At 36.5% G+C, this 16,887-nt stretch overlaps 1 protein-coding gene across 1 annotated transcript; it reads right to left on the minus strand.

The window, feature by feature from the left end:
* Nucleotides 1–15: 15 nt before the first annotated feature.
* On the minus strand, nucleotides 16–9,334 carry LOC5564946 (integrin alpha-PS5). Its single transcript, XM_021839539.1, has 3 exons — nucleotides 8,776–9,334; nucleotides 8,115–8,720; nucleotides 16–428 (listed from the first exon to the last, which is right to left on the minus strand). The coding sequence occupies exons 1-3, from the start codon at nucleotides 9,266–9,268 to the stop codon at nucleotides 16–18; spliced, it is 1,512 nt and encodes a 503-aa protein (XP_021695231.1). The 5' UTR covers nucleotides 9,269–9,334.
* Between the last annotated feature and the right edge of the window lie 7,553 nt (nucleotides 9,335–16,887).

The following is a 16,887-nucleotide window of genomic DNA, read 5'->3' on the forward strand; positions in this document are numbered from 1 at the left end:
AACATTCTATTACCTTCAATAATGTTGACGGTCTTTGGGATAGTAAACATATTCATATGAATGACAGACTACAATGGACACTTCATCTTCAATGGCGCTTTCGTACTCGGATTGTACCGTTGCATTTTCTATCGAAATAAACTCTTTTGAAAATGTTATCCTAAAGTTTGGTCTAATGAGCGGGTAAGTGCGAAATAGATGAACAACTTCTGCGGTTGGGGCTCCCACTGCAATATCGCCAAAACCATTGCCATCGATATCGGCAGCTTTTGATATTGATGCACCAAACATGGGCTGCAAATTGGGCTGTACAGTGTTATGATTGACGAAACGCAACACTTGGGAAGGTTTGGACACTAATCCTCTTGCACTTCCATGAAATATATATACGGCCCCGGTTCCTTCGAATGGAGATCCCACAGCAATATCTGCAATACCAAACATTCCATTAATTTCCTATATCTAGGTGTTCTGTGTTTAAAAAATATGTTGTTCAATATGGCAAAACTTAATTAACAATTAACAACATTTAACATTTCATTTCTGGAGTGGTTAAATCAAATGACAATTAATTGATTCTCCGTTTATTGACAAGTTCTCTCGAATTCAAGAAGATAGAAACGTCGCACGGTAGGTTTCCTACAAAAAACGGAAATGTCTTCAAAGAGGCCCTGGCGGAACCTGTGTCTGGTGCTCTGGAGTGGCTGAATCTATTGATATTTAGTTAATTCTTCCTTTATTGACATGTTCTTTCGAATTCAAGAAAATTGAGACGTTGCACGGCATGTTTTGGACATAAAACGGAAATGTTCCCAAAGAGGCCATCGTGGAACCGGTGCCAGGGGATCTGGAGTGGCCACATCTGTTTGTATCGAGGTTTTCCTTCTTTTAATGACATGTTCACCCAAATTAATGAAGATTAAGACGTCGCGTCGCACGGTATGTCATCAAACTGGCCCTGGCTGAACCGGCTAGGATGTTCCGGAACGGTTCACTTATTCAAATTATGTTGAAATAATGACAATCGATCATTATATCACGTTCAACATAAAAATTTCAGTGTTGTAACTGCAATAAATGAAAAAATAATCACATTTCCCGAATTTGGCACCCTTGTGACCCCACTACAACGCGGAATATCTTCGGCATGGGTCCTAATTCAGTATTGTCCATTTTTGACAAATGACTGAAACCTTTTTAAAGTAAACTGGGGATGGTTTTAAAAAAAATCGAATAAAAATTGACGAAACGGCAGCTATTTAAAAATGCCTTGTCGGAGGTCGGTAACTTAAAGGTTAAACCAACAGTTTCTTTGACTTAGCCTCCAATCAAATGAAAACGCCAAAGGTCAAAAATATACACTTTGAGGATCCAAAATGTATTGGGGTGTCCAAAATAGAAAGAAACATATAATATTTATTTATTATTCATATCTTCGACTTGGTCGTACAGATGGTAAAATTTTATATTACGATATCACATTTGTACGATGAAACTTCTTCAAACCTGTCGGCCCGTGGCACAGGTTAAGCTCTAGAGCAGTGTTTCCCAAACTTTTCCAACTTTCGCCCCCTTGAAACCAATATATTTATGGAATCGCCCCCCTCTGATATATGGTTGTGCTGAACATTTGATCAATATTTTATCAGAAACGTACCAAAAATCAATCAAATTATTAATTTTACTGGTATATTGCTACAAAAGTGTTATTGAAAATATCAAACAGATGTGCTTTGGAACGCAAATACACTTCAAAATGTGTCCTCAACTCGCATATCTATAAAATTAAATTATAATTTAACGATGGAACCCGAGTCTTGCCAGCCAAATATTCAGAGTTTTGTATATTAAAAAATTTGCACCATAAGAAGTAAGAATGGTAAAAATGCGTGAAACCAAAATATCAAAATGGACACTGAAGATTTTTTTCTGTGAAAACTATATGCTAACATTAGAAATATGAGCTGCCTAATCTTAAAGTTCTTCCGTAGAAAAAATCTGATTATATTAAATACTAGTGGTCCCGAAAGCTTCGTCTTGCCATCAAGTTTATTGTTGAAAATGAAATCTACCATACAAAATGATAGATTAGTTTTCTTCCGCTTTCCGACTATTTTAGAGATTTTCTCAAACTTTTTCTTCGCACGAGTTCGTCAGAGTCCTGGACGATATTTTTTTTCGAATCCATTGACCCATTCTCAAGTTAACGTGACAAACATTTTTTTTTTTCATTTTTATTTGTATAGATTGAGTGTTTTGAACAATACTTAAAACTAACATCATATGAGAAAAAAACCTAAATACATAACACAACTATTTTGTTTTGACAATCATCAAGTGTTATCTATAATAATTTTAAATGACCATATTCAGAGGTATACACGATCTAAGGCAAAATAGTATTGGGAATAGTTAGACTTGGAATCGATTATCGTATATAAGCATTAGTAAAAATTTATATGTGACACTCGTGTGTCCTTCAAACGTTATGAGTATGTTTGTAATTGAACCCATACTAGCATTTTCGCCCCCCTTACTGGATTTTTCGCCTCCCAAATTCTGTTTCACACATTTTCGCTCCCTTGGTCCCGAAAATCGCCCCCAGGGGGGGGTGAATTCGCTCACTTCGGGAATCACTGCTCTAGAGAACACATTTTCGAAGAATGCTGTGAAAAGATCAGCAGTCTCCGAATCGGTAGCCGCCATAGAACCAGCATAGCGAACGTTACTGGGAATTCGATCGCTTGATCGTTGACGTTTTACATAGTTCCAATAAAGGGATGGGTTCTGTTTCACGTTTGTCTGAACTGCTGACAGATAATTTTCGTACGTAACACTGAGTCTGTTTTTGTACGTATTCTCGAGCTCTCGAAGTTGGATTTTATCGCGCTCAGATTTAGACTTGAAGTAACGATTTCGAGCTTTACGTAGAATGTTTCGTAGATTTCTCAACTTCGGAGACCACCATGGTTTGCTGTACACAGAAGTGGATGCAAGTCGTTTGCGTGGTACAAGTTCTTGAATCACTTCATACACTCTTCGATTGAAATCCAAAAGCAGTTCTTCTACTGTTGGGCCATTTAGAAGTTCCCAGTCAATGGTAGAGAAAGCATTGTCCAAAAGCTCGAAATTGCATTTCCGGAAATCGAAATACATTTTCAAACCAAAACTATCGTATAATTTACTTTTCATATAATTCTAACCAATGACCTTACTAGATCCCTATTTATACTTCGATATTGATTTGTTGTTTTTTTTGTAATCAAATAATTGTAGATAAAATGGATAGCTCTTTGACGATATGTTTTTTTTTTTCAAAATAGATTATATGCTTTACAAAATACAGGATTTTTCGAGGGATCATCCATGAATTGAGTACGCTCATAAAGTTTTCATAAATTCAACCGTCACATTTTCCATCGTTAGACTCTAGTTGGTTGTTATTATAGTGCTTGAAAGGTTTGATTTAATGTTGGTACAGGTCGAACTCGATTATCCGTTGTATGGATTTTTTTCACTCCGGATAATGGAACCTTCCTAATAATCGAATCACTAAAAGAAAAATTAAAATCTGCATTGACAGAACTTAAATATTATCTTTTTTCGTTGTTTTATTTATATAATGCAGTGGCGTAGCCAGAAGTTATTTTTAGGAACATTAGGGGTCTTGGAAAGTAATTATTTTGACCGGCAAACAAAAAACCTCTTTTTCAAACCCTTTTTTTAACTACATCCAAAGCTGCAAAACCATTCATATTGTATCTTGCAATACCAAATTATCTCAAATTTATGCATAAAATCTCAAAAACAAGAATATCAAAGGACAAACTCCGGATAATCGAGTCTAAAGGTCCGGATCATCGAGTCCCGGATAATCGAGTCCGTCATGTACATATTATTTGTACTTCATACGATTTGTCAAGAATAATCTCCACATGGACTCAATATCATAATTTGTGTTGTTCTGAAGCCTAGCGTACACACCGAAATCCATAGATTTTTTTGAGAAACATAAATATATTACTTAAAGGTAGGTACCATACAAGTTTACTGGTATAAAAAAATATAACAAAAATACGAATAATTGAAAAAAAAATTTGCATTTTTTTCACGTTTTTGAAAATTTTCCGGGATCCCGGCATTTCTCGGGAAATGGCAAATTTATTTCCCGTTTCCCGGGAAATCCAATCCCGGGAAATTTGAAAACTCTAGTGTCTTGGTAAAAGTTGTTCAGCAGGCCAAGAGTTACAATTATGTGAGCAAATAAATAAAAAAATTAGCTTGCTTACTAGAAGCATGTTTTGTCTCTTAGATATCCTAAATCTGACCTCGCAAGATCGAAAAAAACAGTAGAGAATTACCAGATTCATAATGTCAGAAGGAAAATCCAAAAGGCGGGAATCACTACGAGTTCCTAGTGAATATCGTTCAAAATTAACATCTAAACCAATTTTTTAATATATTTTAATCTACGGAGAAGTTTGGAAAAATGTTTTGAAATGTCAAAACAGATTTAAATTTAGACAACCATTGATGAACTGCAAACTTTTCGCTCAAACAACCTAGTGCTCATCCTCGCACAATGGCCTCTAGAGAGGGGAGACTCACTCATGAGTTGTTCAAAAGAAATGACTCTAAAAAAAATAGTGAACGAATCACGATTCTTTTCATAGGAGTCACGATTCACTAGCACTGCAATTTTTGGAAGGGATTTTTAACATTTTCCATTTGAGCTGGATATATCATAATCAAGTGCACTAGACATGTACAAATGAAGTTGCTCCATATATAAAAATGATATCATTCAGAAAATGTTGTATGTATTTTGCCTGTTTTTTTGTTGTTGCAATGAGTCACTGAATTACTCGGAACAGTCAATTCACTTTTGTGAGTGAGTTACCTACGATTCGCTCCCAAAATATGACACATTAGCCCATCTCTAATGGCCTCCTTTGCAATTCGTATACAAACTGTGAACGATAAACTGAAAGTACTCAAATTTATGGTAAAAATGAGCTGGATATGCTAGTATTTATTTATCTTATTAAGCATTGATCAGTGACACTGCAACACTGCAATTCTGCAACACTGCAATACACTACATTGCTGATAGAAACCAATGCTAAACATTTCTTTCTTAAAACGGCTTTAGCATTGTACAATAATGATGGAATACCAATTTCCTTTAAAATTCATTGTTCGTCATCATAATTCAGCCCAAACATACAAACCCAATTCTTTTTGACCGAACAATTATGGCATTTGCTCACAGTGCAGCGAATGCAACACAATCAAGGGAATCCTATTTTTACGTCATCACGCACGCATTGGTGCGCACAAGTTTTTTTTTCTCAGTACGATGGATTGAACTTTGCTTACATTCTCAATTTTACGAGGCCGTTGAGGAAATTTAATAAAATTTCGTAAATTATGGATTTTTTACGGCGTGTGATTGGAATGAAATCCTTCAGTGAAGAATTACGAATTTCCATAGTGAAAATAAGTGCCCGGCGAAGTTAATCACACAGGAGGGCGACCTAGACGATTGTGCTACTTTTCCCCTAATGTCGTTTCCCCGGATGACCCTTTTCCCCGAAAGTCATTTCCCCGAATGACCCGTTTTCCTGAAAAATGGTGCAATTCAAATAGGTGCTCTAGTAGTCTCAGTTGTAGAATGGTGAACTAGAAAGAACGATACGCAATCAAAAGAAGGGTGCATTTGGTCCATCTCGGCTATACACATATTGCCAAAAATGCTGAGGACGGTAAAACTTGAAAGAAACGCCAATCAAATAAAGAAGGGTGCATATTAGGTGACTGGTACGTTCGCAACCTTGAAATGTACAAAGTTATGATTACTATGTGCGCCAAAACCTTTTCGGGGAAATGGGCTATTCGGGGAAACGGGATATTCGGGGAACTGGCGTTCGGGGAAACGACATTCGGGGAACCGACATTCGGGGAAAAGTAACACAACCGACCCAGACAACCAGAATGTACGTATAATCAAATCACCTTTTGCATTATGCGATGCTTATATGTGCAAATTTTCACGTATAATATGTCGCTAAAATGCTTTATACGTACAAAAGTGGAGGCGATATACGTGCATATTTTATATGATGAAACATAACAAGTAATGCGAGTGTGTAGATTTTCTTGTGGATTAGTGTGTACTTTTATGCGACTTAATTTATGGTAACAAAATTTATTTGACAGCTGCTATGGATTGATCCGACTTACTTTGTACAAGTATACGGGACGAAATGGAATGTACATATGAACTCATAAAATAGCGGTTTTATGCGAGAAAACTCATAGATCAAACGATTTCATCCACCATGTAGTGTGGGAGTGATGCAGTTCGTACAAATAAGCGACTTTGTTCGTATACTTTGTTCGTGACTGGTATCGATCGTCAAGCATTTCTCTCAGATCGTGTTCGTCCATGCGAATTCGGTGGAAAAGTGCTAAGTCGCTAATTGAACTGAAGTTATTTATCGAAATACAGTAGTTTTATTGCATTTTTGGTGTTCAAGTGTGCGAACCATGACAGCTTTCACAAAATTACACTTGGTAAATGAATACGCAGGTAAGTTGGAATATTTTATGTTTGATACGACAAATAATAGCGCTTATGACGAAGTGGAACGAAACCCTATAGGCTCTCTTTACGCTCATGCGTTTTACAGTGCCCTTTTAACGTCGCCGTTTGAATCCATTGTGGTATGAAGCTACATGCTCTCATTTCGCTTATGCAATTTGCCGGCCTTACGATACCTAATCCAATCGGACATTTTTCAACAGTGCTCATTTATCTTCTTACCAGGCAACATTGTTGCAACTGGCGCCAAAGGTAGTCTACACAAATAATGACTACTATGCAGTGCTGGAATGGTAATAGTAGTAGGCTTGAATTTCGCGAAAATCACGTGACTCTTCCCAGTACAGTAGTTTAAAAACGTGAATCTCATCAAGTAGCCTATGTTGGGTGCATGAATTTTCTAAATCGTTAGTGTCATTGAAGGCTCTAAATGCGGGAAATAGAACATTTTTCTACAGTAATTTTGGGTTGCCCTTAGCAACGGGTGTTTTGCAATTTTCAATACTTTTGCCTACAGCAGCGATGGGCGTGAGTTTCACTGGCTTCGCTGACTGTGATTGGCTTTGCTTGGCTACTGTAGAGCGAATTTCAGGTGTTTTCCCAGCCCTGCTACTATGTTTCACTGCATATATCCAGTGATGCCTGCACTGCCCATAACTGCATAACAGTCACATTCGACATTTATGACAAATTGGAGTTAATACTATGGAGAGTCATCTAATGATAAATACTTTCGATCAACTTACTGAAATCTGTGAGATTGTTCTAGAAAATTCGAAAAAATACCAAGTTGTTTTGTCACATTGGTAATTATAACCGCATAACAGTCACATTGAGATTATAAATGAGCCTCGTAATGTAATAGCAATGGAATATCTTTCAGAATTATTTTCTGACTATTCACCTAGTATGCGATATGAGTTGTACAAAATATTAGCCTCAAATAAGCACTTTTGAGTTCCTGGTAATTTTAGTTTCCTCACATACTGCCATGAAATGCACACTTGGTATTCAATTTACTCAATGCCTACTTTTGTCGAATGTTACAAATATGCAGTTATGGGCAGTGCAGTGCAGCTCAATTATGATAGGCAAAGATTTTCGACTTAAACAAAAATCAATAAATACTGATGCGTCCGATATAAAAACGATCTTCGGCAAAGTTGTAGCCGATGAATGTATCTAACAGTATCAATGTAGCTCTAATTCTCAAGAGCGCATGGACAAATACTTTAAACGATTAAATGAATTGCTTGCTTCTACCATGGTTATTCTCTTAAAAACTTTGAAGGCCTTGTGCAGTCCCAGTTTTCGTTCAAATGAGTTTGAATTTTGACTAAGAAACGTATGTGTGGTGTGGAGCTAAAACAATATGTTGAACCACCCTATATGTAACATTCGACAAAAGTGGGCATTAAGGAAACGATTAAATTTCTGTTTTAAATGTCCTTTGATATCTCATTCGAGTTTGATCGCATCTTTACAGACAATGATATAAACTTTAACTTACCGTTGTAATTATCGCGGTTCAAATCACCCACGGAAGTAATACTGTATCCAAATTGGCCACTTCCTTGATATTCCGACATCAAAATATGGCGTAGCTCCAGCGCAGTCATACCTTGGGCATTCAACCCATGGTTAATATACACGTATACAGCTCCGTTCTCACTTACACCGTCTCTGGATGAAAACGGAACTCCAACCATTACATCCATCAAGCCATCACCGTTAATATCTTCCGTGCACAAAGAATATCCGTAATAGTCACCAAATTTATCGGAGGTAAGAATTGTGTGCACGCTCATTTGAGCCATTTTTCGATGGACTTTTTTCGCTTCAAACACATAAACCTTCCCTGAGCGTGGTGCACCGACCACATGGATGGTTTTGTTCTCTACAAGAACCGTTGCCACGCTGTAACCAAAATACCCATTTTCTTCCAACTGCCATGAGTTCAAAAGTATTCCATCTTCCAAATTGTCATCATAAATAAAAATTGAGCCAGTGAAATTGAAACCCGGCATTCCCGTTAAAATTCCACCGAGCTCTTTTCTGTGATTCCTGAAAACGTGAACTGCAAATCCTTCCATCGCTGAATCAACCATCATAGTATCTACAAGATAATCGATTCATTTAAAATATTTTATTGTAACAATTCGACTGATTACTTTTTCTGTATTTTAATGCTTGTTGTTGATTATAGATCGACCCATTAACTGTAGTATAACAAGCGCCGGTTGCCGCATGACGATTACTTCCCACAATTAATCTGGGAGTACATGCCACTAACGCATCATTTTCTGTCAATCCATCTAGTGTTGCACCAAAATATTGTCCAGACATCAGCGCATCAGCCACAAAGTTTCGATCTTCGAGCTGTGAGTACACTTCACAGGAGCTCGATAGAACCCCACACTCATACACGACTCCCGAATCGTTAAACGTATTATATCTTCGACTGAACGTTGTAGCCTTAGGTGCACCTACATACAATGCACTCTCCTTCAGGTGCACCGCTAGTCCAAAATAGGATTGTTTATGTTCCGAAGAAGTCCATCGATTTCCGGGTTTTTTGAAAATGACATTCGGAACAGGAGAAATATTGTATCCCGCCCCCACTGCGAACGCGGCGAAGAGCAGATTAAGGATATTTATCATCATGATGCTCTTGCAAATAACTGAAGAAAGCGAAATAAGCACTGAGATTACGAGCCGTTATGTTCTGTCGCGTAGCTAAAATGTGACTGAACCGGATAGTTCGCTGAGAACCATATTGGTGATAAAGATACAGCTTGGAACTATGCGAAATGATTCATGATAAATATAGAACCGCAATCCTCACATTGCAGCGGTGCAAATGTTACTGAACTTCTTGAATCACTAAGGGTATGCGATATTTTGAATAATTCCGTAAAACACATTCACGGTGGTCCCCTGACCATTATTATCAGAAAAAAATCTCCATCAAATCTGTGCTCACCAGTCGATTTCTATAGCTAAGCTGCATGTCTGGGCAAAATTTTAAAAAATCGTAGGGCCCGTTTTGAAGTTACGCCCTTTTAAAAGCGTAAGTCCACTAATTCAAAGGAAATCTGAGATACTTAAACGAGTTTTCATTGGCCGTGATTATCAGGGCAGATATAATATTGAAATATGAATCAAAGTTGGTTTATATAGTTGTTTGTAACCTCTGGGACGAGTTTGAAAAGAAAAAGTAGACGAAATTTGGAGTTACGTCCTTTTGGAAGCGTAATCATTAAAAACATTAATTTCCAATAGATTAATTAGGCATTCTTATACATTTGAGCATATTCAAAAGTTTTCAATGGCACATTGCACTTATATGCCGCCAAAGTATTTCACAATCAACTGATATTCCATAGGCTCAAGTGTTTTAAGGCATTACGGAGCTAATTTAATCATGTAACCAAATTAGTTCTTGTAGCACAATATTCCGGCTAGTTTTGTGAACCCATGTACTCACGATTCAGATTATTTTACATGCAATTGATTGTTACCTGTTGTACATCGAAGCGAAGTATACGTCAAGGAATACTTTACGAGTAAAGTTTTCAGTTATGGGTAGCAGTGTATGGAATAAAATAAAAGTTAACAACGTAGAAAGCAGCGATACAAAATGGAAGAAAACAATGCAATGTTTAGAAAATCCGTTGTTATTTTGTTTAATGGAGTTCAAAATTGTAGCATTTACAGACCCTAATTTCAAATGTTTGCCTTTGATAATTTGGAAAATTTTGTGAAGCTCCCAAAGTATGTTTTTTTTTCGTTTGTGATGAGTCATAGAAGCTGGTGAGTCTTTACTTCACAGTCACAGTCTGCGATGGAAAACAAATAAAAGTTTACAAAGAAATTTTCAGTTTGTGTAGGATTGAAACCATAGGTAGACCAGCATGTTATTAACAGGGCCACAAAACAAATTACGATTTTCCGGTAATCAAAACTGGAATTTACGTAAAATCCATGAACAACTCTGTTTTAACCATATTTTATACGTCTTTTCAAAATTTTACCCCTTGACTTTGGATTCCATTACCCCGAATAACCGAAGACCATCTTGGCAAGTTCCACTTTCTAGAATGGCATTACTTCGAATTCCATTATCACGGGACAATGTCATGCAAGGTAATTATATATTCGGGACAATAGCATTCAGTGTAATAAAGCGTTCAGGGTGATGACACTAGGGTTAATGAAATTCAATGTTAAGGTATAGAATCTTCTCAAGAGAGTTCGATTTTCAAGGGAGACATGTAACATAAAGCTCTGAAAGTATTATGATTTTAAATTCAATGAAACTGAATAATTTTTTTTTTAATTCTGGCTGGTGTTTTTTTTTTAAGGCACTCCGTGCTCGTGGCCACTACTGTGCCGGACTCAGTTGATCTTGTAGCTTCTTTACCGATACAGATCTATTTTCAACTTATCTATATTTACATCTAGTTTCACTCTCACACCGAGCAGGTAGGAGAGAGCTCTGCTATTAGTGAGGCTAGCTGCCTGCGAAGAGGGTCAGTTTGTCTCAGTCACCATCTGATACTGACGGAGGATGGATGTGCTCCCCAAAGCACGGTTCTCCGTGAGGCGTCTTCTGGTGGCTGGACGGGTTTTTTTTTGAAGAGGGGCTGGGAATCGAACCCATGACCTTCCGCTTATGAAGCGAAAGCGTAACCTCAAGGCTACAGACCCCCTAAAACTAAATAATAACGAATGTTTTTTTGTTTTTCTTAGGCATATTTCAAGTACTGAGGCTTTCTTTTCACGTGTTAGCATGAGAATGGATTGATTGATTTATCCAACTCCTCCACTATTGTAATTATACAGAGCTCTTATGTGTTTGTGTAATCGAAAAGACCGAGAAACCCAAAGGTAAAATTGTAGATTTTTGAAAAATAAAAATGTTGTCATGTATGCTACAAATGATCACAAAAGTAATGACAGTGGTCTAGAGTTCTATAGTTTGACCAATTGTGCATTACTCAGCAATTGAAGTTTAAGTTCTGAGGCAGTACAAAATTAGCCAAAATAGCCGGTAGCTTTTGCTTCTTCTTATTGGCATTACTTCCACACTGGAACAGAGCCTGCTTTTCTACTTAGTGTTCAATGAGCACTTCCACAACTATTAACTGAGAGCTTTCTTTGCCAAAGTTGCCATTTTCGCATTGTTTATCGTGTGGTAGGTACGATCATACTCTATGCCCAGGGAAGTCAAGGAAATTTCCATTACGAAAAGATCCTGGACCGACCGGGAATTGAACCCAAACACCTCCAGCATGGCTTTGCTTTGTAGCCGCGGACTCTAACCACTCGGCTTAGGAAAGCCCATGGTAGCTAGTTGGGTCATAACAATATTTTATGAATAATAATAATGACATAAAAATTGCTCCGTTATGTCTTACAGCGCTTGAGCCTTTGAAAAAATAATCAAAAATAATCAATTGTGAAAGACTTTGGCGACATGTAAGTGCAATGTGTCATTGAAAACATTTGATCATGCTTAACGGAATGCCTGCTTAAAAAATGCCTAATTAATCAATTGGAAATCAGTGTTTTCAATGATTACGCTTCCAAAAGGACGTAACTCTGAATTTCATCTTTCTTCTAATTAAAAATTCCTCCCAGAAATTACAAACATTTATATAAAACAACTTTGATTCAAATTTAAGTATTATATCTATTCTGATAATCACGGCCAATGAAAATAAATATCTCAGATTTCCTTTGAATTAGTGGACTTACACATTCAAAAGGGCGTAACTTCAAAACGGGCCCTACGATTTTTTTTAAATTTTGTCCAGACATGCAGCTTAGCTATAGAAATCGACTGGTGAGCACAGATTTGATGGAGATTTTTTTTTCTGATAATAACGGTCAGAGGAGCACCGTGACATTGGTAATGAAATTTCGTGCAATACCACGAATTCCAATGAAACGAAATTTATTGTTTCCGATTTCGTTTCGTGTCGATAAGTTAAAGAAACATCGGCGAGTTATTTTTTATGACAGAAGAAAGAAGACAAAATTTCGCGAAATACTGAATAGGGCGATATTCAAAACTGAAAGGCAATTCGTGATCAACGTCAACATCCCACCGCAGAATCGCTAGTGTTTGGAGGTGATCTTAACCTCAAAATTTCGAAATCATCACCTCCAAGCTAGTTATAATACCCTCCGTTATATGAATTATGGTGGCGCGCCGATCGTCGCAAGTTTCTCGTTAAACAGTTAATATATGGCTCTTTTTTTGTGGTAGTAAAATCGAAATCCTGAAGCAAAGAAAGCACCACGGAAGATGAACTAAACACAAAAAGTTATGTATTCACTTTACACTTGATTTCTTATCACTACTTGCAAGTAATTAACGTTTTTCATTATTTTCCATACGTTTTGACAGTTCTACGACTACCATTCTTCCATGCGCTTGTGTTGAAAGTTTGAAAAATTTGAGAATCCAGCGTAGCGCGATCAGTGGGAATACAAACAACAGTGTCGTCGCTCGGCGGCCAGTGAAAGAAACTGATTGTTCGAAAGGTTGTTGCCTGTAATTTTTGCCGCTAGCGCCAACTGTTAGCGTTTAAAAACGAAATAAACAGTCGTTACTCTATTCCCAAGAAAAAAAAAAAATTTTTGACAGTAGAAACAATAGATAGCTTTTTTTGGGTATTAAACATGTCTTAAGGCGAAATGGGCCTTCATTGATATTTGTACACTTTATCGACGATTGCTCAAAACGAATGACGGGCTACTTAGCCTGAAGAAAATCTTAATTTTATAAAAAGTACATTGAAACTTCTATGTCTATACTTCTAAATAAAGATCTGCCAAGACAACCGGAAGTCACATAACAATTTACGTGGAAAGCCGTTTACTTGTGCGAATTACATCACACCCGCACAAAATTGTGAATGAAATCTCTTGATTGATGAATTTCCTCGCATAGAACGCTATTTTCTGATTTCGTCAGTGCATTTCGTTTCGTTCCATATAAACATACAAAGGAAGTCGAATCAATCCGTAGCAGCTGTCAAATCAACTTTGTTATCATAAACTAAGTCGTATAAGGTTACAAATTAATTCGTAATACAATCTGTCCACTCGCATTGCATGTCAATTTTCATCATATAAGTTATGCACATTACAGTGGTTCAAAAAATCGTTTTTGCTCCACATCGCTCATTCGATTCTAGATCAAATTATGAGTGTCGTCCCAAAATTTGAGCTCATTTGGATGGAAACAGAGACTGCACAAGCCCTTTAAAGTTTATATCGGAATTACTAAGGGAAAAGCAAGCAATTCATTCAACCGGTCATAGTGTTTGCCCTTGTGCTCTTTGGGGATCAAAGCTACGTTGGAACTGTGAGATACAATAATCAGCTACCGTGGTGAATCAAAATCCGGACACTTTAATATTATTCATTAAATAAAGGGTCAATTATGAGATAATAGGTTCAAATTTAATTATAACTTTTACTTTCAACTGTAGTAATCATTCCACAATTATTCGTAATCTAGTTACCATTGCTTGATAATTAATATAAATAAAAATAATTAAGTTGCTCCTGTCGGACGTAGTTTCTCTGCAGTGTGATTTTTTTACAACGAGCGGCCACGAACGCGCTATAACTTTTAGTTGCCAGTAATTTGGTTAAATTTAAATATTAAGAAAGTGTTTTGAACAGAAAAGTGAACCAATATAACTTTAAGGATTCTGAAGCACTATCGTCGTAAATTATCACTTAAATATGTGTTAAATATGTATTAAAAATATGTGTTAATATGTGATTAAAAAAAAGCTGTCCGGGATTACGTACAGGTGGCTTTAAATCCAGACACCACTTCAAAGCACTACAATTTATATTTGTGAGTGAATGTTTAAGTAGAAAAACTATGACAAAACTGGAAAACACTGTAGTTAATGTGTTGTAAATGATAAAAAGGTAATTGTATGCCAAGAAAAACTGTGTGAGTGAAGTACTGTTGAAGTTCAAACAACAAGTGCCAAATTGCATATGATTGGATTCAGTTGAGGAAATTGAATCACCAGTAAGCAAAAGTACCATTCTCTTAAGTATTAGAAAGCAAATGTCTGCATTACCGATTGATAAATGTGTCACACGATTTAATTTAAATAGGCTTTCAATAGGTTTCATTTTATAATAGCGATGTCCGGATTTTGATTCAATAGTGTCCGGGAATATAGACACACACATCACACAAAATTGAAATTAAAATTTGTTACCTATTCTTGCTAAATTTAAACATAAAACTGTGTTGCCAAATTTAATTTCGATCTAACTTGTAATTAACTTCTTTAAATGAGAGATTGAACATTTGCCTCTTCTTAAGCGTCCGGATATTGATGCAGCACGGTACCACTTTGCCGAAGACCGTTTTTAAATCGGACGCCCCAGTTTTTAGTTATTGTTTTTTGAATGAGTTGTAAAACTTTGGCTATTATTATTGGGCTGTTCTGCAGGCATCACTGGATATATGCAGTAAAACATAGTAGCCATGATTTGTGCGTGCTATCTTTCGCGCCAGGTGCAGCAATGTTGCCTGTTCGGAAGTTAAATGAGCACTGCTAAAGAATTTGTGACTGGATATGAATCAATAACTAATTACTGAGGCGTCCGATTTGAAAACGGTCTTCGGCAAAGTTGTAGCTGATGAATGTATCTCACAGTATCAACGTAGCTCTTATCCCCAGGAGCCCATGGGCAAACACTATGACCGATTGAATGAATTGGTTGCTTTTCTCATAGTAATTCCCATATAACCTTTGAAACGCTTGTGCAGTCTCAGTTTTCATCCAAATGAGCTCAAATTTTGTGAGGACACTCAGAATTTGATATAGAATGGAATAAGTGGTGTGGAGCAAAAACGATTTTTTGAACCACTCTAATGCACATATATTGCACATATAAGCATCGCATAACGCAAAAGTTGATTTCTTTATATGTACATTCTGGTTGTCTGGGTGGTTACGCTTTGAAGTGCTTAAGAATGAGGTAATTTGTTTCAAAATTTTATGTTAGTTCAAAATCTGTGAAATATAAGATTCAATCGTATGACATTTACAATAACGGCGTTAAATATACTGTGCATTTATTTAACCATAAGGGTCATGTACGAATTATGTCAAGCTCCAAATGAGGGAGGGGGTAAAGCCAAGTGTTGCAATCCTAAAAAAATTTTCGGAAGACGCATTAAAAAAACAAAAACTGTCAAAGGAGGAGAAAAAGGTTCCAAACAAGTTGAAATTTAGCCGAACATGATTTGTGTGCCATTCCTAAGTTTGTTTTAAGAATAAAATCTTCTTTTTCCATCAAATAATTAAAAGATGTACGTAAATGAAGTATATTATTTAGTTAAAGCATGTAATCAAATAAAATCAACACTTAATTTTTTGTGCATTACATACGGTACTGGGCATAAAAATGTAAGCATTGGCTGTTTGTAATACAAATTGGTCTAATTTGAAGGCATGGACCTCAGCTCCTAGTGCTCTTATTAACCTGAATTTTTCAACGTAGTTTGAAAATAATTTGATATCTCAGCTGTAAATTCACATGTTTTCATTAATAGTGGAGAAACTTTCAATTTTGACAAAAAGTATAATATTTCCAATATGACAATTATTTGTAATTTCATTGTTCAATGAAAATTTAACAAATACGCCTTCCTGCAAAATTGTTCAACTTTGTATGATTAACAACTTTGTAGAATACCATTTTCCAGTACTTTTTTTTTCAAATATTAAACTAGTGGTCTCGACAAACTTTGTCTTGCCATCAAGCAGGCTGTTGATAGCAGAGTTGGGAAAAGTTCTGAAATTCACACTACTTTAGGCAAGCGTAGCAAATCACAGTCAGCGGAGCCAGTGAAACTCACACGTATCGCTGCTGTAGGCAAAATGCCTTGAAAATAGCAAAACACCCGTTGCTAAGGGCAACCCATAACCACTGTAGAAAAATGTTCTATTTACCGTTGTATTTCCCGCATTTAGAGCCTTCAGTGACACTATTGAATTAGAAAATTCATGAACCCAACATAGGCTACTTGATGAGATTCACAATTTTGAACTACTGTCGCAAATCTCAAGCCTACTACTATTACCATTCCCAGCTCTGGTTGATAGCCCAAGTAACACAACTTGTTATATAATAGTTTAAAACTCACAATGTATGTATGTTGGATTGTAGTTTTCTAGCATTTCAGACTAAAAATCAAACACTTCTAGAGCTTAAAAAGCGCAAAACAT

The sequence above is a fragment of the Aedes aegypti genome, chromosome 2, assembly GCF_002204515.2.
Source record: "Aedes aegypti strain LVP_AGWG chromosome 2, AaegL5.0 Primary Assembly, whole genome shotgun sequence".
NCBI lineage: Eukaryota > Metazoa > Arthropoda > Insecta > Diptera > Culicidae > Aedes > Aedes aegypti.

What these genes read in the sequence shown, in the direction of transcription:
- LOC5564946 (XM_021839539.1), bottom strand. Translation starts at nt 9,268, where the DNA reads ATGATGATAAATATCCTTAATCTGCTCTTCGCCGCGTTCGCAGTGGGG. An exon ending in AGCATTAAAATACAGAAAAA is followed by an intron (nt 8,721 to 8,775) that starts GTAATCAGTCGA and finishes ATTATCTTGTAG; the next exon opens with ATACTATGATGGTTGATTCA. An exon ending in GAACCGCGATAATTACAACG is followed by an intron (nt 429 to 8,114) that starts GTAAGTTAAAGT and finishes TTGGTATTGCAG; the next exon opens with ATATTGCTGTGGGATCTCCA.